Below are 25,731 nucleotides of genomic sequence, written 5' to 3' on the forward strand. Positions count from 1 at the left end.
AAATCTTGGAGTGGAATCTTTTCTAATATGTGCTGTTAAAAAATACTTGATTTAAATGACGCATTACATCTGACTGAAGGAACAGGACTGAGGACATAACAAAAAAGCATTGAAACTTACAACATTTTTTAAAAAAAAGTAAAAGGGGTAGTTAAAATAAAACCCACGAGTGTTGGGGCAAGAGTGAGTTTAAAAGAGGATAAAAATCAGCTGACCAGAAGCAAACTACGAAAGATACAGATCAGGAGTCCTGGCCAAAATTGTGAAAAATAAATATATTATCAAAGCGATGTGGCTCACCTCCAAATCAAAAACCTAAATTTCTGATTAGTATTTTATAGCAAGCACAAGAACGGTGTGCTGGAAAGATTGGTGTGCAACGACTGCGACTACAACAAAGAAAAACCCAAACCATGAGGCATGTGACTGGGATCTGAGGCTGATTCAATCAGAACTCTGGACTTAGTTGATGCTGTTATTGGAGCCATTCTAATCGCTGTCTCGGTGATCCTAGCTGGAGCATAGACAGATGGTCATCCACTGACAAGAACCAAGAACAAATAGTGGACAATCCAGGTGCTGACACTGCCCAGGCACCAGTGAACAACGGCAATCAATCCTCTGCAGCAAGAGTCAGTGTCATTCATCGGGGCTGGCCTGAAAAAGTATTGGCGTTGGCAAAATTTCGACCCAGGTTCAGATTGCCAAGGAGGGACCTGCTAAATTGTCTCCGGGTGTCCAGGGATGTGCAGGTTGGTTTACGGGGATAGGGTTGGATGGGCGGGTGAGTGGACCCAGGTAGTGTTCGAAGGGTCGGTGGAGACTCAATGGGCCGAATGGCCTCCTTTGGAACTGTAGGGATTCTATGACTGCGAACAAACTTTTACATTCAACATGGGTGAAATCACTGCATCAGAGTAATAATTTTTTTCCAATTAGGAGCAATGCCTTGATTGATTTTCTGTTTATTCTCCCCCAGCGAATGAATGAAATAAATGATATTTTGCAAAATATCATTTATTAAAACTACAAATAAATCCTGTAACTTTTTTCAATATAACGGAATTCCATTCCTTGCACGTTAATGGCTGATATTAAACAGATAACGAGGTCGGCAGATGTCAGGACTCCTTCAGAAAACCAAATGCTTCTTCGGTTTGCACTTCATTTTAAGCCTTAAACTACTTTAATCTAATCAGTTACATTTTCAACAGAATATGTTTACATGAACAAACGATTTACTTAAGATGCTTTTATGGCATACCCAAAAAAATTGGGACGCTGCATTCTCCAAGCTATTTTAACATGCACCGACAATTAGAGAAAGCCTGGTTTGGAAGTCAAGCTGTTTCTAATCTGATGTACCAATGGAATCCCTACAAGTACTCATGGAAATTTTAAAATGAGTCGGCAGTTAAAATAGCAATATAGTAATTAAAAATAAATTTCAAAACAAAGAGCTTACGTATTTCTCCTTGCAGCTCTTCACCCATCTGAACAGTGCTTAATCCTTTCAACGAACATTTTAAAAGCCTAGGTTCATCTGGCTGTGGCCTAAAAAAGTTACAAATTGCACTGTATTAAATGGAAAGTTAAAATTTCCTTAATTGTATTTCTGCCCGAATCAAGGCCAATTGTAGGTTCCACTATAGCAGATTACGAACACAGAAGAAAATTATATAGCTTTTTCACCACAAGTTTTGCAATTGGGCTAAAGACGGCCTAAATACGTTTTGTACCATATTTATGGCTTATCAAGGCAAATTATAGGTCTTAGAGTCTGACCACAAAGAGTTTCTGAATGCTATCATCACCTTAATTCTATTGTATCTTATTTATTTTTCTCCCTTACTTCAAGCTTTTAGTTTTTGATCGAATCTTCATTTCAGTGTATACTTTCCTTTTAAATTTCCAAATTGTACAATTTCTCAAAACAAAGTGCAACATTCTGAAACAAACTTCAGCATATGTACAAAAAACTGGAGATAGTGTTGTAAAAATCACACCACACAATATGCTTTATCAAGCCAACCTCACATAGCATTAAAGAACACTGCATGATGGAATGAACAAAACTCACCTACAGTCTGAAGTGTTACCACATTAATTCTACAAATTCCTGGAAACTCGAGCAAGACTGAACATCTTAGTTTCAATATAGTTTGTACAAGATGTCTTGGGTTTTGACCTCGGTAATCAATCTTGCATGTTTGGCTGATTTGCCAATAATATTGCCTCAGAGTGTTGCAGGTTCCAGCTGACTCCACGACTCATGCACATAAATTCTGCTGCCACATCAGTGCAGTGTTAAGTGAGGACTGTACTGCTGTACTTCAGGCAAGGCCTTAAAGCAAGGTAAGCCTTCCCCGTCACCTAGTATGGCAGCACCCATGGATGAAGATGGTAGTATTTAAGAGAAGCTTTCCCAATGCCTCTGGTGTTTTGCCCTCCACAATCCCAAAGAACAGTGTGACTAGTCATTCATCTAATTTATTTTGTGGCATCTTGCTGTGTGTAAAATGGCTATGTCAGGCTACATAATTAATGGACTTTTCAGTAAGCTGATTTTGAAGTCCTTGTCCTGAGATGTTGTTAAGGTATTGTTGAAAAGATGTTAGATAACGACAAGAATTATTTTTTATTATATAATCTACTTTGTTATGCACTGCATTGAATAAATTAATTTGAATATTGTAGCAGTAAAGCAACTAATTATCTGCAAGATCCAGCCCGATTGCTTAGACATTTTAAAAGTTACAGACCCAAAGGAATATAGAATGAAAACACTTGTTTGTACAAATAAAACCAATGCAAAGTTAAAAGATGGGCTTTTCCAATTTAACAGTGTACCACATTAATGTCCATGGAACTCAAGCTCGGATAATGGGTATACTGTGAACAAGTTTAAAACATGAATGATGAATCCATAAGCAAATGAGCTTCAACACAGAATCTTCTTCACAAATTGACATGACAAGCCTACATCGTTTGCATAGATGCAATAAATGTCTGTAAAAGAGAGGTGAAAGATAGGACTCTCTATAGCAATTACTCTTCGCATTTCTTAGAAATGATTTGAAGGGTATATGCTGAGGGTCTAAATTAGATCAATGAAGTTTACAGTAGACTTTACATATGGCAAAACAGCAAGTTAGTCGTGTAAATTTATGTTCAAGCATCTAATATACGATACTGTATAGCAAGTTCTTCATTCATTCTTGGAATTGCTTAGAATTTAATTGTACATTTAACTGATAAAAGGTCACAAACCTGAAATGCTAACTGATGCTGCCACGTCTGAGTATTTCCATGATTCTATGTTTTTTTTCCAATTGTACATTTAACTGACCTGACATAAAAACTTTTCAGCTTACTTGACTGTAAATGCACTTTCCAGTGAAACGTGATCATCTTGGTATGAGACTTGACAATAACGCACATCTTTAACAGAACACGGTACTTTCACATCAGGCAACAATCCTTGAATTAAATGTTCTCTATTTATCCGTGGTGTCCAGTTAACCTAAAATTAAGAATTTTTACTGCATTATTATTAGGTCATTTGGGAAAAGAAACAAAGGCAAACCACTCTGGTTTTCCTTAATCCGGTGGAACATAATTTTACTAAATTTTTCTGGTAATACAAAGAATATTAATTTGAAATCTACACTGACTTTTTTGTTAATAAAGATATTGTATAATAAAAATCTAATAAAACCAGCAAAAGGATAAAAAGTGACATTTTATGAATGCAAGGAATTAGGTCAAGTTTTTGAACAAGACATAGGAAAAATAGAGCAGATATGCAGAATATGTTTCTTTTACAAAGGTGATAAGAAAACAGATTTGATACCAGGACAGAATAGACTGGAAGATCAAAAAATGGCTGTGAATTAGTTTAAAAGTAGCAAGTTTAAAGTAGCAAAGAAAAAGCAGTACAATTCACTGTCATGGAGTTAAAAACCTGGAACATCCTTCTCAACAGGACCATGGGTGTACTTACACCATGGCTACAGCGGTTCAAGGAAGTGACTCACCGCCAATTTCTCACGGCCAATTAGGATAGGCAATAAATTCTGGCCTAGCCAGTGACATCCACATCCCGTGAATGAATTTTTAAAAATGGGTGGAGCAGGAGCTGGGCTACTGGTGTGTTCAGTATACATCTATAATTTACAATATCTTTGGTTACAATTTCCAAAAAAGGTGCTTCATGGAAAGTGTCAAAGCTACAATCCTCAAGCAGACAAATACTTAACTTGAGGTCTGGTAGACTACATGCTGCAAAAGAAGAGGAAAGGTTTCTGAAAGATAAATCCCTAAATGTGGCCACATGGATTCGTGAATAAGTGCATTTGAACGAGTGATCTTCCTATTTCCGTATTCACGATAGTCTGGCAAAAGGAGTAATCTGAAAATTACTACTTTTGGAATCTTACTTTTTAATTCCTTTCTTCACTCCTTAAAATCTGCCTGAAGGATTGCAAGTCTCCTTCTACCTGCGTTATTGGTACTGATAAGACCATGACCTCCCATTAGCCACCCCTCACAAGAATGTTCTTCACTTAATTGACCTAGGAAGACAACAGAGTACTCTGGAATCATGTATGTGAATGCAAATATATGCCTGCTTCACCAACAGACTCCAGGCCCCCACCCCCTGCATCACTGAGCCACTCACAGCTGCATGTCTCTGGCTGTATTTCACAAAAGAACCACTGCCCTCACCAGTTGGAGATAGAGATGCATTCAGGGGATCTCAGCACTACTTGCCTGGTTCTGCATATCTGTCTGGCGTTAACCAGTGCCTGCCCACCAATGTTCCCCCTAATATTTCTTTGAGTGCACAAGCAATTTATTTATTTAAGCATGCAGCTCCACATGCACAATAACTTCAAGGGGCCAACTTGTACACAGCCTTAAGCCTAGTAGTGATCACATCCAGAAATGTAGTATTCCCTCGGTCTGAGCCTCATGGATGCAAGGCAGTGATGTCAGTTGGCGTGTAAGCTCCAAAACCCAGAGCTCGAGCTCCTCCAACAGACAACACTTCTTACCAATGTGGCTGTCCAGGACAGAGAAGAATCCTGGAGGTTCCATGTACATTCTTTGGGACTGAGGTGCTCTGTAATGTCACAATTTTTAAGACCAACTGAAGATTCATTGAAGCCTTATTTTTAAAAAACTCAGCAATTTACAATGAATACTTTGTGCTTCAAAACATCCGTCAAACTCATCATTATGCTCAGGACAATAGAAAGGCAGATGTTCAAGGAAAAAAGGAAATTGAGTAGATATTTAGTATAGTGAGCAACTGAGAGCTATTGATAGATATATCAGTAAAGGGAGGAATGTTGCACTGAACTCACTGCGCCAGTGCACGTCGGCACCATGAGGACGTCCTGACCCACGTTCATGCGTTGTAACTGACCGGGAGGTTTAAACTTCCGTTGGACAGATTTGCACTGCCGAGACCCTCCACCAATGCTCTCAGTATTAAGACTTGGGCTAGATACATGTTACTTACCCAGATATTTATCCGCAAATTGTTTTATTGTTCAACCTTTGATGTACCTCAGTTCTTAACAATGCAACAAATCCACTGTCCTCCAAACACACCCTGACCATACAACCAAGTATCCTCCCAGTGACCCCACAACCAAACCCCCTCCCCTGTGACCCCACAGCCAACCCCCCTCCCCCACAACTCCACAACCAAATCCACTCCGCCGCGACCCCACTACCTCGCCATACCCATGGCCCCATTATCTTGCCCTTCCCTGATGTCCCTCCAGCCAACCCACCCAATCCAATATCCACTCAGTAACCCATCCACCTTTCAAAAACCTGAATAGTGCAGCTGCTGTGGTAATAAGTAGATATATCCTATGCACTGTTCTCTTCACCACTCTTCTCGCTGCTCTGGGGGCTTTGTTCCAGCCAGAACTAGAAATGGTAAGAATGCAATTACCTCCTCAGACAGCAGCGATGCATGCAGCGCCTATCGGAAGATCCGGTCCACTAAATTTCTGGTATTAGTTGAATGGACTGTCAAGTCCTCCAGCCTTAAATTTGAAGGCGATGAAATTGCAATAATTGCCAGTGCCACAGGTCATATGGCCAAATGGTCTCTTGTACTGTAATTTCTACAATTCTAAATAAATGTAGTATTTTAAACTGTAGAATCCTTGCAAGAGATTATTAGCAAAGGTTAGTAAGAAATCTATGACTACCTTAATTTTCTCAGCTATAGATGAATTAACAACAATTTGCCGATCTCCCTCATCGTACATCCGAAAGATAACGTGGTGGATTACGTCTCCAGCAATCCAGTCAATTTCTTCCTGATGTTTGATAGGAATTGCCTTTTGTCCATCTATGCTGAAGATCTGGAGCTTGGTGACTTGAGTGCTGGGGAGCAATTTAATTATCTTCTCCACTGCTGCTACATCTTTACAGCTCTGCACATGAAGAACCACACAATATTTTTGAAAAGATTAGACAAAGAGAAAACATGATCTGAAGAGCAAGTTATAAAATATCCTGGTATGATTAGTGTATTTCATAAAATATCACAATACTAATTTCAATTGTTAGCAATGCACAAATTCAAAGTGCATTACAGGATCAAAACTCTGCACATATTGGAATCTACATTAACAATGGTATCCCCTAACAACACCCAATGGATAATGGAAATACATATTTTAATAAAACATGACTGTATAGAACAAAGAACTAAGAAAAATACAGCACAGGAACAGGCCCTTTGGCCCTCCATGCCTGCGCCGACAATGCTGCCCGTCTAAACTAACATTTTCTACACTTCCGGGGTCCGTATCTCTACACTTCCGGGGTTGTTGGGTTACGGGTATAGGGTGGATATGTGGGTTTGAGTAGGGTGATCATGGCTCGGCACAACATTGAGGGCCGAAGGGCCTGTTCTGTGCTGCACTGTTCTATGTTCCCTGAAAATAAGTTCCTTTACTGATCTCTTCGGCATTTCCTACTATCATCTCAAATTGTTACACCCGAATCCAAAAAGGGGCAGGGATAAACCCAGTATTAATGTAATATAATCTTTATTAGTGTCACAAGTAGGCTTATATTAACATTGCAATGAAGATATTGTGAAAATCCCTTAGTCGCCAGATTCCGCCTGTTCAGGTACACAGAGGGAGAATTCAGAATGTCCAATTCACCTAACAAGCACGTCTTTCGGGACTTGTGGGAGGAAACCAGAGCACCCGGAGGAAACCCATGCAGACACGGGGAGAACATGCAGACTCCGCACAGGCAGTGACCCAAGCCAGGAATTAAACCGGGGACCCTGGCGCTGTGAAGCAACAGTGCTAACCACTGGGCTACCATGCCGCCCAGTACCAAGCCATCCAACGTCGACAGTAAACAAACTTTTTAGAGGCAATAAACCACGGCTAAATTACTTGTCACTTCGCAAAATAAGGGTTAATAAATGACAACCAGAGCAGGTTTGTTAAAGACAAAAAGTGTTTGACTAATTAATTATTTAGGGACTGGTTCAGCACAGTGGGCTAAACAGCTGGCTTGTAATGCAGAACGATGCCATCATCGCGGATTCAATTTCCGTACCAGCCTCCCCGAACAGGCGCCGGAATGTGGCGACTGGGGGCTTCATTGAAGCCTATGTGACAATAATTGCTGACTTTGGGTGCAATTGAGTGCTCTAGTGAGAGTTTGGTGACTGAGGGATTTTATATAAAGTCTTGTCTTTCTTTCATTGAGTTAATTAACTTAAAAGTTGCTGTTTGGGTTTAGAAGAAGGTGAGTTTTCAATCAGCTTTAAACAGAGGTTCTACTTGCAGCTAGAGCTTGTTAATTAGTTAATTGGATGAGGTCAGTTTTCAGAGGCTAGAGTCAGTCAGTATATAGGTCATTCACCTGAGGAAGGAGCAGTTCTCCGAAAGCTAGTGTTTGAAACGAACATGTTGGACTTTAACCTGGTGCTGTAAGACTTCTTAGTATGTAGGTGAGCCAGCTTACAGTCTAGACTTTGTTTGCACTTGAGTACTGAACTTGGGTGCATGTGAGTGCAGTAGTGAGAGTCTGACGACTAAGGGAGTGACGTAAGGAGGGAGCAAGGTGCTCCTTTCATTTCATTTCCTACACTTCCTCACAGCATGAAGGGAGCCAGGATTTTACAGAGTGCAGCTGACTGGCAGCAGAGTCGGAGGGGGAATTCCAGCGGGTTCACAGGGTAGCTACATTCTGCAAGGTAAGATGTTTGTTTTTGTGTTTGTTTTTATTTTAATTTTTTTTTAATTTTATTTTTTGTTTGTTTTGTTTTTTGGGGGCAGCAAACTATCATTCCATCACTTCGCAGAATCACCAATTTTAGAAGGTTTACTTGGGAGAGTAGCAACAGTATATATAATTTTTTTTTAAAGGGCCTATCAGGTGTTTAATCTTTTCCCCCTTTAAACCTGTTAATTCAGATCAGAGGACATGGAGGCTAGGGCAGTTGCATTCTCCTCCTGTAGGATGTCGGTAGTGAAGGATACGACCGGTGTCCCCGCTGACTACACCTGCAGGAAGTGCACCCAACTCCAGCTCCTCAGAGGCTGCGTTAGGGAACTGGAGCTGGAGCAGGATGAACTTTGGATCAACCGGGAGGCAGAGTAGGTGATAGAGAAGAGTTACAGGGAGGTAGCCAAGCCCAAGGTACAGGACAAGAGTAGCTGGGTTACAGTCAGGGGAAGGAAAACGAACGGGCAGACAGTGCAGGGATCCCCCATAGCCATTCCCCTTCAAAACAAGTATACCATTTTGGATGCAGTTGGGGGGGTGGGGTGACCTCCCGGGGGAAGGCCCAAGTGGCCAGGTCTCTAGCACGGAGCCTGGCTCTGTGGCTTATAAGGGAAGGGAGGAGAAAAGAAAAGCAATAATGATAGGAGACTGGAGGGCAGCACGGTAACATAGTGGTTAGCACAGTTGCTTCACAGCTCCAGGGTCCCAGGTTCGATTCCCGGCTTGGGTCACTGTCTGTGTGGAGTCTGCATGCTCTTCCCGTGTGTGCGTGGGTTTCCTCCGGGTGTTCTGGTTTCCTCCCACAGTCCAAAGATTTGCGGGTTAGGTGGATTAGCCATGCTAAATTGCCCCTTAGTGTCCAAAAAGGTTAATTGTGGTTACTGGGTTAAGGGGATGGTGTGGAGGAGGTGTGTGCTCGAGTGGGGTGCTCTTTCCAAGGCCCGGTGCAGACTCGATGGATCGAATGGCCTCCTTCTGCATTGTAAATTCTATGATCAATCTATGGTTAGGGGAACAGACAGGAAATTCTGTGGTTGTGAACGAGACTCCCGGAAGGTATGTTGCCTCCTGGGTGCCAGGGATGTCCTGGATCGAGTGTACAGGATTCTCAAGGAGGAGGGAGAGCAACCAGAAGTTGTGGTGCACATAGGCACCAACGACATAGCTAAGAAAAAGGATGGGGATCTAAAAAGTGATTTTAGGCAGTTAGGTTGGAAGCTAAAGAGCAGGATTAGCAGAGTAGTGATCTCAGTATTGCTACTGGTGCCACGTGCAAGTGAGGCAAGTAACAGAGAGCGAGTGCAGCTGAACACGTGGCTACAGGGCTAGTGCAGGAGGGAAGGCTTCAGATATGTGGATCATTGGGATATCTTCTGGGGAAGGTAGGACCTGTACATGAAGGACGGATTGCACCTAAACTGGAGGGGCACCAATATCCTGAGCGGGAGGTTTGCTAGAGCTCTTCGGGAGGGTTTAAACTAGTTTGGCAGGGGGATGGGAACCAGAGCTATGAATGAGGATAGGGTAGCTGTTAAACAGGCAGAAATAGTATGCAGCAAGTCTGTGAAGAGGGACAGATAGTTGAGGGGGCAAAGTTGCACTCAGTGGAATGGGTTAAAGTGTGTTTGTTTCAATGCAAGGAGTGTCAGGAATAAGGGAGATGAATTTAAGAGCATGGATCAGTACTTGGAACTACGATGTTGTGGGCATTACGGAGACATGGATTTCACAGGGGCAGGAATGGTTGTTAGATGTTCCGGAGTTTAGATGTTTACAGAAGAATAGGGAGGGAGGTAAAACAGGAGGGGGAGTGGTACTGTTAATTAGGGAGTGCATCACAGCTGCAGAAAAGGAGGTAGTTGAGGAGGGTTTGTCTACTGAGTCAGTATGGGTGGAAGTCAGAAACAAGAAAGGGGCAGGCAGTTTATTGGGAGTTTTCTATAAACCCCCCAATAGCAGTAGAGAGACAGAGGAATAGATTGGGCGGCAGATCTTCGAAAAGTGCAGAAGTAACAGTTGTTGTCATGGGTGACTTCAACTTCCCCAATATTGACTGGAACCTCCTTAGTGCAAATGGTTTGGATGGAGCAGATTTTGTCAGCTATGTACAGGGAGGATTCCTGACTCAATATGTAGATAGACCGACTTTTGGGGGGGGGGGGGGGGGGGGGGGGGGGGGGGGGGGGGGAAAGCTTGCGTAAGGTTGAGGAATCAAGGATCTGACTCGGCTCTAGAGAGTTACAAGGTAGCCAGGAAGGAACTCAAAAATGGACTCAGAGCTAGAAGGAGGCATGGAAAAAAACCTGGCGGGAAGAATTAGGGAAATCCCTAAGGTGTTCTACACTTGTGAGAAATATGAGGATGATCAGTGAGAGTAGAGCCGATCAGGGATAGTGGAGGGATCTTGTGCCTAGAGTCTGAGAAGATGGGGGAGGCCCTAAATGAATATTTTGCTTCAATATTCACTAAAGAGGGGGACCTTGATGCTCATGAGAAGAGTGTGAACCAGGTTAATAGACTCGAACAGGGGGCAGCACGGTGGGTTAGCCCTGCTGCCTCACGGTGCCAAGGTCCAAGGTTCGATCCTGGCTCTGGGTCACTGTCCGTGTGGAGTTTGCATATCCTCCCTGTGTTTGCGTAGGTTTCACCCCCACACAGGGTTGGTGGATTGGCCAAGCTAAATTGCCCCTTAATTGGAAAAAATGAATTGGGCACTCTCAATTTATTTTAAAAAAATAGACTCGAACAGGTTGATATTAAGAAGGAGGTTGTGCTGGAAATTTTGAAAAGCATCAGGATAGATAAGTCCCTTGGGCCTGACGGGATATACCCACGGTTACGATGGGAAATGAGGGAGGAGATTGCTGCGACGTTGGTGATGATTCTTGCATGCTCACTCTCCACTGGAGTAGTACCGGATGATTAGATGGAGGAGAGTGTTGTTCCCCTGTTCAAGAAACGGAACACGGAAATCCCTGAGAATTACAGACCCATCAGTCTTACATCTGTGGTGAGTAAAATATTGGAAAGGATTCTGAGAGATAGGATTTATGATTATTTAGAAAAACATAGTTTGATTAAAGATAGTCAGCATGGTTTTGTGAGGGGTGGCCGTGCTTCACAAGTCTCATTGAATTCTTTGAGGATGTGGTGAGACACATTGATGAAGGTCAGGCAGTGGATGTGGTGTGTATGGATTTCAGTAAGGCATTTGATAAGGTTCCCCATGGTAGGCTCATTCAGAACGTTAGGGAGCTTGGGATACAGGGAAATTTGGCTGTCTGGATACAGAATTGGCTGGCCGAAAGAAGACAGCGAGTGGTAGGGGATGGAAAATATTCCGCCTGGAGGTCGGTGACCAGTGGTGTCTCGCAAGGATCTGTTCTGGGACCTCTGCTCTTTGTGGTTTTTTTATAAATGACTTGGATGAGGAAGAGGAAGGGTGGGTTAGTAAGTTTGCCGATGACACGAAGGTTGGGGGAGTTGTAGATAGCGTTGAGGGTTGTTGCAGGTTACAACAGGACATTGACACGATGCAGAGCTGGGCTGAGATGTGGCAGATGGAGTTCAACCTTGATAAATGTGATGTGATTCATTTTGGACGGTCGGGTTTGAATGCTGAATACAGGGTTAAAGGCAGGATTCTTGGAAGTGTGGAGGAACAGCGGGACCTTGGGGTCCATGTACGTAGATCCCTCAAAGTTGCCACCCAGGTTGATAGAGTTTAAGAGCCGCAAGGTTTTGCTGCAACTTTATAAAACCCTAGTTAGGCCACACTTGGAATATTGTGTCCAGTTCTGGTCGCCTCATTATCGGAAGAATGTGGATGCTTTGGGGAGGGGATTTACCAGGATGCTGCCTGGACTGGAGGGCATGTCTTATGAAGAAAGGTTGAGGGAGCTAGGGCTCTTCTCACTGGAGCGAAGAAGGAAGAGAGGTGACTTGATAGAGGTGTACAAGGTGATGAGAGGCATGGATGGAGTGGATAGCCAGAGACTTTTCCCCAGAGTGGAAATGGCTGTCATGAGGGGACATAATTTTAAAGTGATTGGTGGAAGGTATAGGGGAGATGTCAGAGGTAGGTTCTTTACACAGAGAGTGGTGGGTGTGTGGAAAGCACTGCCAGCAGAGGTGGTGGAGTCAGAGTCATTAGGGACATTTAAGCGACTCATAGACAGGCACATGGACAGCAGTAAATTGAAGGGGTGTAGGCTAGATTGATCTTAGATTAGGATAAATGGTCGGCACAACATCGTGGGCTGAAATCCTGTACTGTGCTGTTGTATGTTCTAATAAGCGATTATTATATAAATTTGCTTTGAAGTAATGAAGAAAGTTGATGAAGCTAGTGCATCTGATGTATATTCAAAAAATGTTTGATAAAATATCAAATATATTAGCAAAATTAAATTCCACGAGATAAAAGAGGTAACAGAAGCATGGTCACAAAATTGGCTGAGGGGCAAATAATACTTGTGACTTCTGTCAGAATGGCAAGAAAAATACAGTGATGTAGTTTAGGGTTTGGTCTACACAAACATTCAATGCTTCATAAACAATGCATATCACAAATTTTATTTGTCTCCCCTCATGTAGTTAACTATTTTCTTGTCCAGGGTTAATTAAATCAAACACATTAACTGACAGAAAGGGAGCCGTTAAAGCTAGCTTCATTCTGGAGCAATTTTTTTAAAAATCACCTAATCAATTATATCTGCTATCCTAGCACTTGATTGGCACCATACCATTATTGTGCATCTTCACAGGCATCCAACAATTCCTTAACTATGAACTTCCCTATTACTACTATTTCTGCACATTACTTTTCCCTCTTTGGAAACCACTTGTCTCACTTTGACATGGATTCAGGCTTGGCCGCAGAGTTACTTCCACAGGTATTCAGAATGAAATACCTGGTTATTAATTCCACAATGTCAGTTTTCTATATTCCCTCGTCTCCTCATCCTACTGCAATGGATGGTCACTCAGTTTGGGACACAGGCATCACTGGCATTTAGTGTTGATGTCTAGTTTTTCTTGTGGAGACAGGCTGCCTTCTTTTGAACCTCGTGCTAAAGGTGCTCTCAAAATGCTGAGTAATAAATTCCAGCTTTGATGAAGGAACAGCAATATAGATTTATAAGTCAGAATGGTAATGTGACTTAAGGGGGAAGTTTGCAGGTTAAGCTTGGATCACTGTCCGTGCGGAGTCTGCATGTTCTCCCCGTGTCTGCGTGGGTTTCCTCCGGGTGCTCCGGTTTTTAAGTCCCGAAAGACGTGCTAATAGGTAATTTGGACATTCTGAACTCTCCCTCAGTATACTCGAACAGGTTCCAGAATTTGGCGACTAGGGGCTTTTCACAGTAACTTCATTGCAGTGTTAATGTAAGCCTACTTGTGACAATAAAGATTATTATAAAGGTGAATGGAGTCCTTTTGCATCCTCATGCTCTTGGCTGTCTAGATGGTGTGTGTTCCACATTGAGAAGTGTTCCTGTGGTATGTGTGCCAGAAACCCTGCTGTCTTCTGTATGCTACTAACTGTTAGGGGTATCTGGGGATCTTGATCTTCAACTTGAGTAGCAACAGCCTGCGACCGTACACAACCATCACATGAAACCTTCAACATTGAATAAATAATGCACAACACACTTAATTTGTCTCCCTTTGTCTACTCACTATATTTCTTCGAGAGTTAATTAAATCAATCACATCAACTTCCAAATAAACCCAAGTAGAATTTGTGTCACAAAACAGAAAATACTGGAAAGATTTAGCAAATCTGGCAGCATCTCTGGAGAGAGTGGGCAGCATGGTAGCACAAGTGGATAGCACTGTGACTTCACAGCACCAGGGTCCCAGGTTCAATTCCCTGCTGGGTCACTGTCTGTGCAGAGTCTGCACATTCTCTCCGTGTCTGCGTTGTTTTCTTCTGGGTGCTCCGGTTTCCTCCCACAGTCCAAAGACGTGCAGGTTAGGTGGATTGGCAATGATAAAATGATAGTGACCAAAAAGATTAGGAGGGGTTTTTGAGATACACGGATAGGGTGGAAGTGAGGGCTTAAGTGCAGACTCGATGGGCTGAATGGCCTCCTTCTGCACTGTATGTTCTATGTGTTTGGAAACAGAGTTAACATTTTGAGTCCATGTGATTCTTCTGCAGAGTTTTCAATGTGCTTCAATGCTGAACCCCAATGAAGCAGAGGTTCACCTTCTTTCACTCGACATTACTTTCTTTGCCAAACTGATCTCCATAGTAAACTCAATGTACACTGTCCTTAACTGGCAACAGCCCAAATGTAACAGGAAAGGACACAACAAGAACAGCTAGTTATACCGCGGATATAAACAATTCTTGAACTTGACTTAAAGCCGCCAAGAGGTATCAAATAAACATTTAAACAGATCCTTGTTTGAAACATTAGTAGAGACAACTTTAAATAATTACCAAAAGAAATCTTACCGATATCTCAATCATTGCCTTCAACGTTTGGTCCTTCTTGATATTTTGGACATGTATCACAGGTCCAGTTAAGATTCCAGTACCAGTGTTACTACAATCTACAGTATACACAGGCAAATTTGGGGCACCAAGAAACTAAAAAGAAACAACATGCAACAATTACATGGTGATTTAGCAAAATAAAACTGGACAAGTTAACATGATATTTGGGGCATGGCGTGCAAGCTCAAATAACAAAGCAGGCAACAATTTTATAATTAGCTGTCTCTTTTAGGTTTAAAGTTCAAATTTGCTTCAGGACAATGGAACAGTCTGTTGAATGTAAAAACTAAAATGTTTCAATTTGGAATCTTAAAAGAAGGTACGAACCTACAATAGGAATATGTCCTAGTTCAGAACTAACGAGAACACAGGAACAGGAATCAGCCATTTACCTCCTCAAGCCTGTTCCACGTTATTCAACGAGATCATGGTCAATTCTTGACCGAACTCCACCCACCTGCCTTTACTCCACACCCATCAATATCTTGGTTGCCAACAACCTATCAATCTCAGATCAACAGCTTGTTTCCACACCAATAGCCAATTGAAACTATGCTATATATTAAACAAGAATTTTCTGCTCAAAACTTAAAAATTCAATTTTTGAGTACCAACATTCCCTATTTTGGTCTGTAAAAAGGGTCACACGAAACCAAATTCAACCAGAACACTAAAATAACATGTATCCCAGGTCTTGGATAGCTTCCCTCCTTTTCGCTGAAGTTTTAGCGTACAATCTAATTCAGACAACTCAAATATGCTTGCTCGGGTGTTTTCTTTGTTAATTTAATATTAAATAAATTCAATTCCCAATTATCATTATACCTGCACCCTCCTACAACTGAGCTGACTGGATCCTAAAAGGAACTAGATGGAATAGGCCATAACAAACAACTTCACTTTGCCCAAAATACTAGATTTAGAGGACATGATATGTGGTCGGAACATGGGGCACAGACAAAGCCTAAAAGTTATCTGCAGAAATACTGGGCCGAATCTTCTAATCTCTATATTGTCAGAGACCAGACGTACAACTGAAAATGGATGTCGGGATCCTGTGGAAGTTCGAACTCTTGGACCTATGTGGGAATTGCCTGGGAAATTTATACTTTTGATGGCAAAAATTTGGCTTAGGGCATACAACCTAGAACTGTCCAGATTGAACCAAACATTCAACAGATAATTCATCAGGCAATCAAGCATCTGATACCATCATAATAAATTAAGTGGTCGACAAGTTAAATTTACAAGGAATTACAAGATCAGCCATGTTCATGTCGAATGGCAGAGCAGGCTCGAGGGGTGAATTAGGCTCGAGGGGTGAATTGCCCATTCCTGCTGCTCGTTCTTATGTTAAGCTCTTGATTCAGACACAATTTTAAGCCCACAAAACCTGGTCTTAAGTCAAAAATAACAAATTATACCCAAGTTTTGAAGTGTTTGTTGGTGAGATCATGGATAGATTAATGTGATTTTAATGTTATTTTGAAGCAAATGCACATACTGGATGTAGCTATTATAGTTATAGTCTCACGCTACCCACCAATAGATTACCAGGTACTGTTCTCGTTAAACATGTTAAGCAAACCAAGCTGTAGGCCAGAAGCAATTGCTTATTCTATATTGGAAATGTCATTGGATTAGTAATCCAGAGACCCAGGTTAACGCTTTCGGGTCAGGAGTTCAAATCCGACCAGATAACAGAAGTTGAATTCAATAAACCTGGGATTGAAAGCCAGTCTGGTGACTCCAGACCCACAGCAATGTGGTTGACTCTTAAATGCCCCCTGGGGTGGACAATGAATGCTGGATCAGCCAGCGACACCTACATCCCAGAGATGAATAAAGAAAAAAAAATCTGACATCAATTGTTGTAAAAATGCAACTGGTTTTTCCCCCTTTAGGGAAGGAAAGCTGTCATCCTTACCAGTTCTGGACTATATGCGACTCCAGATCCACAGCAATGTGGTTGATCCTTAACTGCTCTCTGAAATGGCCTAGCTAGCCACTCAATTGGAGGGCAATTAGGGATGGGTAATAAATGCTGGTCTTACCACATCCCATGAAAGAATAAGTTAACTTTTTTTCTCCAGTTTGACTCTTGGATCCAATAGTGTATTTCTGTAAATGGGATTGCAGAGAATAGACTCATCATCCTAGAAGGATAATTCCACCTTGCTCATGTGGACATGTTATATTCCATGGCATTATGTTTGGGTATTTGCAGATGACAAGATGCATTTACAAATTTCTACGGTAATATCAAATTCTATTTTTACAAATTGTGTTTTTCCTCATCACAACTGTATATTTCAAATCCTTTTGCAAATGCAACATTTTCAAATACTTTATCCCTTACAGCCATGCTTATCAAAATGTTGTGCAAAATATTTTAATGCATTATGATAGAAACATTTTGAATATGGCAAGAGCAAAATATATTTGAAAATTAATGCACTGTCCCAAATAACATTGGGGGATAAGAAAATTAAAGTTAATGACAGCATGAAGTTAGTCATGTAAAAAGTTAGCCCAAAATTTAAAAGTGTACCAATGTTCATTATAATTTTTTCTGTACAACAAATACAATTCCTTGATAAACAGCTGCACTATGAAAGTAATGGAAAGGATGATGAGGGGGGATGTGAGTACAGAGCCAATAGCAACTAAAAGAAAAAATTAGTTGTTCAACTTCGGAAGGTTTATTTACCTTGCAATGAACTATCAACTTGGGCTGTGCTGTAATGTTCCCTGCTTCATCTAGCACTTCAGCTTGGAACGGTATAGTGGTTCCATTTTCAATAACTACTTTATTAGATTCTGGCTTAATCCTCAGTTCACGTGGTGGACCTGTAATAAACAGAGTTGCTGCATTAGCAAGGATTGCCTCTTTTGTCCCAGTCCTCTCAAATGCTCTTTTTCTTTCCTTTTGAGTATTGAGCTATAAACCAAAGGCATCAAAAGCTCTTCTGGACTTCATCAAAACGATCATCTTCTACACCTTAATTGAAATTGAGTATTTACAGTCTATTAAATTTTGTAAAACGTCACGACCCAGGCCAGATTTTCAGCAAGGATCACGAGAAAGAAAGCTGTGGTAAATCTAGTAGATTATTTTTCTTTCTTCATGACACTTTGAGGTTAAAAGCAATAATTTTACTGTTATCTTTGCCTAGCTAGTTTATTGACAAGGGTAAATATCAAATCGGTTTCTTGCCTCATTACTACATTTGGTAGCGCATTAACCCAGAGAACCACCGAATGGTAAAATCGTTATACTGCTTTATGGTGAAACATTTAAATCAGAAAGGTCAAACAAAGGAGGCAGCCATTTGACCAGGGTGTACCAACTCTTTGAAGTGTAAATCAATGAAACACAAAAGGTATTTGGGGCAGCACGGTGGCACAGTGGTTAGCATTGCTGCCTCACAGCACCAGGAACCAGTGTCAATTCCGGCCTCGGATGACTGTGTGGCGTTTGCACTTTCTGCCAGTGTCTGCATGGGTTTCCACCGGGTGCTCCAGTTCCCTCCCACAATCCAAAGATGTACAGGTTAGGTGGATTTGTGATCATAAATTGCTCCTTAGTATCCAAAAGGTTAGGTAGGGTTACTGAGTGAAAGGGGGTAAAGTAAGGAAGACACAAGTAGTACATAACCTAGCATACATCTTTATACTTGGATTGCTCAATAAATAAGACCAATAGGATCAGTAGCAAACACACATAAATTTGAGTAACAAACACACTTCTGGGTCTGGGCACCAAGGATAGTGAATTGCGTACTAAACATGATGGGACATAAACCAGCCAGACTTGACTAAATTCCTGGGAAGAACAGACATATACAGAATACAGGCTGTTCAGCTCAGCAGGAATATTCCTTATCCTCAGCTCCAAACAGCCTTGGCTTATTAGACAATGGAACTATAGTACCATTGAGAGACAGAAGAAAGATAAAGAGGACTGTTTATACAAAGCATCAAGGACAATGGATAAGAAGAATCTGCAAACATCAGAAGATGAGTACGGCCTCACAGGTGCACGAGTTGGTCATGCAGCTCCAGGTTGCCCAAAAACAATTTTATTGGTCAGTGTATGTAATCTGCAGTCACAATGATTGGATCATGTCCAGCTAAGGCAGGGCTGCTGATTTTTTGGAAATGGGTTAATTGTTTAATCTAAAGCAATGCATGCCCAGATTGCACTCTCATCGTACGTTGGCAAATAAAGAACGTCTTTACCAGAGTTGGTGTCTCCACAAGTCTTTATGTTAGCTGAGCCATAATTAAGAGGAGGATCCTCTACGTGGAAGTCAGCTCAACACTTCCCGAGGGTAGTGCTCTTTCAGTGGGCCGGTACAGACTGGATGGGCCAAATGGCCTCCTTCTGCACTGTAGGGATTCTATAATTTGCTCCAAAATCTAAAACTGTGGGAGATTATTTTTGCTTTTTAGAGTGCATAACAGAATGAGGTCTGTAAAATCATGAAACAAGACAATTATAAACAGATGAATTTTGCTTGTTCATATATTTCTTAAATGGCATTTGTGACAGTTTACACTGCGTGGAGCTACAGATTATTTTAATTATAAAGCTGTATAATAGAAAGAATGGGTGACTGTACTTATTTTACTTGTGGGAAAAATGCACACTTTGCTCTTGGTTCTTTGGGTGCGATACGCCCTTGTAGCCAATGCCATTGTCTATTTATGGTTGCTTCCTTCCGGTTTAGGTATGTTTATCCTTTTGATAGGTAGATTGGGCATGGGATGGGTATGCGGTGGAGGGGAACAAAAGATTTGCAAATATCCACATCTAGCCCCAGAATAATTTGCATCTCTGCCACCCATCTTCCTCCATACAGTTGGAGCCAGACATTAGTTGCTCAGGTTGGATGTGTTACATAGATGCCGTACATATTTCAAATGTGTTTTTCTTTGGAGGAGGGGAACGCAAGAAAGAGAAGCACTGACGAAAATGTGATGATGCACCTTGATGCAAACGTGTGTTAGCTTGCATGCTTTTGGTGAGGGCGAGGGGTGCGTTCAAAGCAGGTGAAAGGGATTACCTTTTCAGCATGCATTGGCAAAGTAATAACTGTAATAATTGCAAATTTAATAACTTAACTGTAATAAACTCTCAGCAGAGTCAAGCAATTTTGTATATATGCTCTTACTTCTCTGTAGATGATCTGGAAATGATGTGGAGTGGCAAGTAGTGTTGAGGATTGTCAGAGGGTGCAGCAGGACATAGATAGGTTGGAGACATGGGCAGAGAAATGGTAAATGGAGTTTAATCTGGACAAATGTGAGGTGATGCATTTTGGTAGGTCTAACAGAGGCGGAATATACCGTTAATGGCAAAACTCTTAGGAACATAGAAAGTCAGAGAGATCTGGGCGTGTAAGTCCACAGATCTTTGAAGGTGGCAACACAAGTGGACAAGGTAGTCAAGAAAGCATACGGAAGGCTAGCCTTCATTGGACAAGGCATCGAGTATAAAATCTGGCAAGTCATGCTACAGTTGTGTGGAACCTTGGTAAGAGCGCACTTGGAATATTGCGCACAATTCTGGTCGTGCCGACCAGAAATATGTGGAGGCTTGGGAGAGGGTGCAGATGAGGTTTACCAGGATGTTGCCTGGTCTGGAGGGTGTAGGCTATGTGAAAGGCTGAATAGACTCGGACTGTTTTCATTAGAAAGACGGAGATTGAGGGGCGACCTGATCGAGGTCTGCAAGATTATGCGGGGCATGGATAGAGTGGATGGGCACTCTTTCTCAGGGTGGAGAGGTCAGTCACCAGGGTGAATAGGTTTAAGGACCGTGGGGCAAAGTTTAGAAGAGACGTGCGAGGCAGGTTTTTTTACGCAGAGGGTGGTGAGTGCTTGGAATGCGATGTCAGGGGAGGTTGTGGAAGCAAATACATTAACGGCGTTCAAAAGGCATTTTGACAAATACCTGGATAGGATGGGTATAAAGGGATACAGCACAAGGTAGTGCTGAGGGTTTTGGTCAAGTTGGTATCGTGACCGGCACAGGCTTGGAGGGCCAACGGTCCTGTTCCTGTGCTGTATTGTTCTTTGAAAGCATTTTGTGCTGAAAAAGCGTGGAAGATCTGCAATACGATCATGCGCAAGAAATTTTCCCCATTCAGTGCCTCAAGGACATGCCAAAGTGGGACAGGTAGGCCTTGCAGTCACCCTCCTGTCTCCAATATATATAACTAACCAATACAATATAGCCCTTTTCAACTGTTAAGCTTTTGAACTCCCATCTCACAAATTTTAAAAATGCATTTAAAACACTTCAATTGTCACCTGGTAATGTACTAGAATTACATTTAAAATATGTAACAAAAATGATTTAATAAATCTATATCAATCTGTGAAATGCAAAAACTTACCAGGCAATAGCCTAATTTTTAAAGTTTGTGAATCCTCCTTCAAACCAGGTAAGATTACTTTAAGAGTGAAGTTCTATAAAAGAAATAATTAAACATTAACATACAACATAGAACATCGAACAGTACAGCACAGAACAGGCCCTTCGGCCCTCGATGTTGTGCCAGCCTTGTCCGAAACCAAGATCAAGCTATCCCACTTCCTGTCGTTCTGGTGTGCTCCATGTGCCTATCCAATAATCGCTTGAAAATTCCTAAAGTGTCCGACTCCACTATCACAGCAGGCAGTCAATTCCACACCCTAACCACTCTCACAATAAAGAACCTACCTCGGACATCCCTCCTATATCTCCCACCCTGAATCTTACAGTTATGACCCTTTGTAACAGCTACATCCACCCCGAGGAAATAGTCTCTGAACGTCCACTCTACCTATCCCCCTCATCATCTTATAAACCTCTATTAAGTCGCCTCTCATCCTCCTCCGCTCCAAAGAGAAAAGCCCTAGCTCCCTCAACATTTCCTCATAAGACATATCCTCCAAACCAGGCGGCATCCTAGTAAATCTCCTTTGCACCCTTTCCAATGCTTCCACATCTTTTCTATAGTGAGGTGACCAGAACTGCACACAATACTCCAAATGTGGTCTCACCAGGGTCACGTACATTGCAGCATAACCCCATGGCTCTTAAACTCAAGCCCCCTGTTAATAAATGATAACACACCATAGGCCTTCTTCACGGCTGTATCCACTTGAGTGGCAACCTTCAGTGATCTGTGGACATGAACCTCAAGATCTCTCTGGTCCTCCACATTCCTCAGAACCCTGCCATTGACCCTGTAATCCGCATTCAAATTTTTCTGACCAAAATGAATCACCTGGCACTTATCAGGGTCAAACTCCATCTGCCATTTTTCGACCCAGCTCTGCATCCTATCAATGTCTCTTTGTCGCCTACAACAGCCCTCTACCTCATCCACTACTCCACCAATCTACTGACCCACCCTTCAGCCCCCTCCTCCAAGTCATTGATAAAAATCACAAATAGCAGAGGACCCAGCACTGATCCCTGTGGTACACCGCTGGTAACTGGTCTCCAGTCTGAAAATGTTCCATCCACCACCAGTCTTCTATGTGATAGCCAGTTACTTATCCAATTGGCCAAATTTCCCACTATCCCACACCTCCTTACTTTCTTTATGAGCCGACCATGGGGAACCTTATCAAACGCCTTACTAAAATCCATGTATACTACATCAACTGCTCTACCTTCATCGACCCACTTAGTTACCTCCTCAAAGAATTCAATCAAATTTGTACGGCAAGACTTACCCTTCACGAATCCGTGTTGACTATCCCGGATTAAGCTGCATCTTTCCAAATGGTCACAAATCCTATCCTTCAGGACCTTTTCCATTAACTTACCGACCACCGAAGTAAGACTAACAGGCCTATAATTACCACGGTCATTCCTATTCCCCTTCTTGAACAGAGTAATAACATTTGCCACTCTCCAGTCCTCTGGCACTATCCCCGTGGACAGTGAGAACCTAAAGATCAAAGCCAAAGGCTCTGCAATCTCATCCCTTGCCTCCCAAAGAATCCTAGCATATATCCCATCTGGCCATGGGGACTTGTCGACCCCAAGGTTTTTCAAAATTGCTAATCATCCTTCCTCAGAACATCTACCTACTCCAGCCTACTCGCCTGTATCACACTCTCATCCTCAAAAACATGGCCCCACTCCTTGGTGAACACTGAAGAAAAGTATTCATCCAACGCCTCTCCCATCTCTTCTGACTCCATGCACAAGTTCCCATTACTGTCCTTGTCCGGCACTACCCTCACCCTGGTCATTCTTTTATTTCTCACATAAGAGTAAAAAGCCTTGGGGTTTTCCTTGATCCGATTCGCCAAGGACTTCTCATGCCCCCTCCTAGCTCTTCTAAGCCCTTTTTTCAACTCATTCCTTGCTACCTTGCAACCCTCAAGCGACCCAACTGAACCCTGTTTTCTCATCCTTACATACGCTTCCTTTTTCCTCTTGACAAGACATTCAACCTCTTTTGTGAACCATGGTTCCCTCACACGGCCATTTCCTCCCTGCCTGACAGGGACATACCCATTAAGGACATGCAGTATTTGTTCTTTGAACAAGCTCCACTTTTCATTTGTGCCTTTCCCTGACAGTTTCTGTTCCCATCTTATGCTCCCTAATTCTTGCCTAATCGCATCATAATTACCCCTCCCCCAATTATAAACCTTGCCCTGCCGTATGGCCCTTCCCTCTCCATTGCAATAGTGAAAGACACCAAATTGTGGTCACTATCTCGAAAATGCTCCCACAAACAAATCTAACACCTAGGCCCGGTTCATTACCCAGTATCAAATCTAACACTTGGCCCGGTTCATTACCCAGTACCAAATCCAATGTGGCTCCACCTCTTGTCGGCCTATCCACATATTGTGTCAGGAAACCCTCCTGCACACACTGTACAAAAACTGCCCATCCGAGCTGTTCGACCAATAGAGGTTCCAATCAATATTTGTAAAGTTAAAGTCACCCATGACAACTTCCCTGAGACCTCCACACCTATCCATAATCTGTTTTGCAATTTCTTCCTCCACATCTCTATTACTATTTGGGGGCCTATAGAAAACTCCTAACAACGTGACCGCTCCTTTCCTATTTCTAACTTCAGCCCATATTACCTCAGTAGGCAGATCCCCTTCGAACTGCCTTTCTGCAACCATTAAACTATCCTTGATTAACAATGCTACTTCTCCACCTCTTTTACCACCTTCCCTACTCTTACTGAAACATCTATACCCCAGAACTTTCAACAACCATTCCTGTCCCTGTTCTAACCATGTCTCCATAATGCCCACAACATCGTAGTCCCAAGTACCAATCCACGCTCCAAGTTCACCTACCTTATTCCAGATGCTCCTTGCATTGAAGTAGGCACACTTCAACCCACCTTCCTGTCTGCTGGTACACTCCTGCAACCTTGATACCCTACTCAGTACCTCATTACACTCAACACTGGCTTCTGGACTACAGCTCCCCCCCCCCCCCCCCCCCCCCCCCCCCCCCCCCTGACAAATTAGTTTAAAACCCCCGAAGAGCCACAGCAAATTTCCCTCCCAGGATATTGGTACCCCTCTGGTTCAGGTGCAAACCGTCCTGTCTGTACAGGTCCCACCTTACCCAGAATGTGCTCCAATTATCCATGTAACTGAAACCCTCTCACCTACACCATCCCTGAAGCCACATGTTTATCTGCACTCTCTCCCTGTTCCTTAACTCACTAGCATGTGGCACCGGCAACAAATCAGAGATGACAACATGGTTTGTCCTGGCTCTCAGCTTCCACCCTAACTCCCTAAATACCTGTTTTAAATTCCCGTCCCTTCTCCTACCTATGTCATTGGTACCGATGTGTACCACGACTTGTGACTGTTCCCCCTGCCCTTTAAGGATTCTGAAAACACGGTCCGAGATGTCACGGACCCTGGCACCCGGGAGGGAATGTACCATCCGTGAGTCTCTTTCGTTGCCACAGAACCGTCTATTTGTCCCTCTAACTATTGAGTCCCCAATAACTATTGCTCCCTTGCTCTCCCTCCCTCCTTCCCTTCTGAGCCACAGGAACGGACTCAGTGCTGGAGATCCGTTCACCATGGCTTAACCCTGGTAGGTCGTTCCCCTCAACAATATCCAAAGCGGTATACTTATACTGAGGGGAATGGCCACAGAGGATCTCTGCACTGACTGCTTCCTCCCAGCCCCTCTCACCGTCACCCATCTACCTTGATTCGGAGTAACTACATCCCTGAAGCTACTATCTATGACCACCTCTGTCTCCCGAATGATCCAAAGTTCATCCAACTCCAGCTCCAGTTCTCTAACGCGGATTCTGAGGAGCTGGAGATGGGTGCACTTCCCACAGGTGAAATCAGCAGGGACACTGACGGCGTCCCTCACCTCAAACATTCTGCAGGAGGAACATTGCACAGTCTTCCCTGCCATCCCCTCTAGATAGCTTGCGGATAAAACAAGAAAAAGAAAGAGCTTTCCTGATATTCACTCAACCCCTTAGGTTAGAGGAGGTGGAAGGGTAGGGGACACTACAAGTGTAGTGTCTCGGGTTTAGGAACTGCCCAACTTAAATACAGGTAAAAATAAAACACTTAACCAGCAACTACTGCGCTCCGCACTATAACAGCAATCAGCTGTTATGGGCCCGCGCAACAATTTAAATCTTTACTACTTACCCAGCAGTCACTTTGTCCTTACTCCGACCGGATTCAGCTGGAAACCCCCAACAATAAGTTTTTTTTTAAAATTAAGAATACATGTGACACCTTGAGCCTGCTCCACCAGTTAATATCATGGGTGATCTGATTATGGCTTTAACTCAACTTTTCTGCTTGCAATCCCATAACCCTAAACTCCACTGTCGTTCAAACACCTGTTCAATTCAGCCTCAAGTTAAACAGCCTAGCATCCACTGTTCTCAAGGGTAGAAAATTAA

The 25,731-nt window shown here is 42.6% G+C and overlaps 1 protein-coding gene across 3 annotated transcripts in view; it reads right to left on the reverse strand.

Annotated features, from left to right (window-relative positions):
* The window catches only part of smchd1 (structural maintenance of chromosomes flexible hinge domain containing 1), a 217,226-nt gene that overhangs the window by 104,374 nt on the left and 87,121 nt on the right, over positions 1 to 25,731 (reverse strand). For all 3 annotated transcript variants that reach the window (XM_038809195.1, XM_038809194.1, XM_038809196.1), the window contains 6 exons: positions 21,196 to 21,268; positions 17,502 to 17,641; positions 14,750 to 14,884; positions 6,234 to 6,461; positions 3,375 to 3,523; positions 1,466 to 1,554 (listed from right to left, as the gene is read on the reverse strand). In XM_038809195.1, coding sequence (XP_038665123.1) covers positions 1,466 to 1,554; positions 3,375 to 3,523; positions 6,234 to 6,461; positions 14,750 to 14,884; positions 17,502 to 17,641; positions 21,196 to 21,268 — 814 coding nt within the window. The remainder of the gene's footprint in view (positions 1 to 1,465; positions 1,555 to 3,374; positions 3,524 to 6,233; positions 6,462 to 14,749; positions 14,885 to 17,501; positions 17,642 to 21,195; positions 21,269 to 25,731) is intronic.

Source organism: Scyliorhinus canicula, chromosome 10 (assembly GCF_902713615.1).
Source record: "Scyliorhinus canicula chromosome 10, sScyCan1.1, whole genome shotgun sequence".
NCBI lineage: Eukaryota > Metazoa > Chordata > Chondrichthyes > Carcharhiniformes > Scyliorhinidae > Scyliorhinus > Scyliorhinus canicula.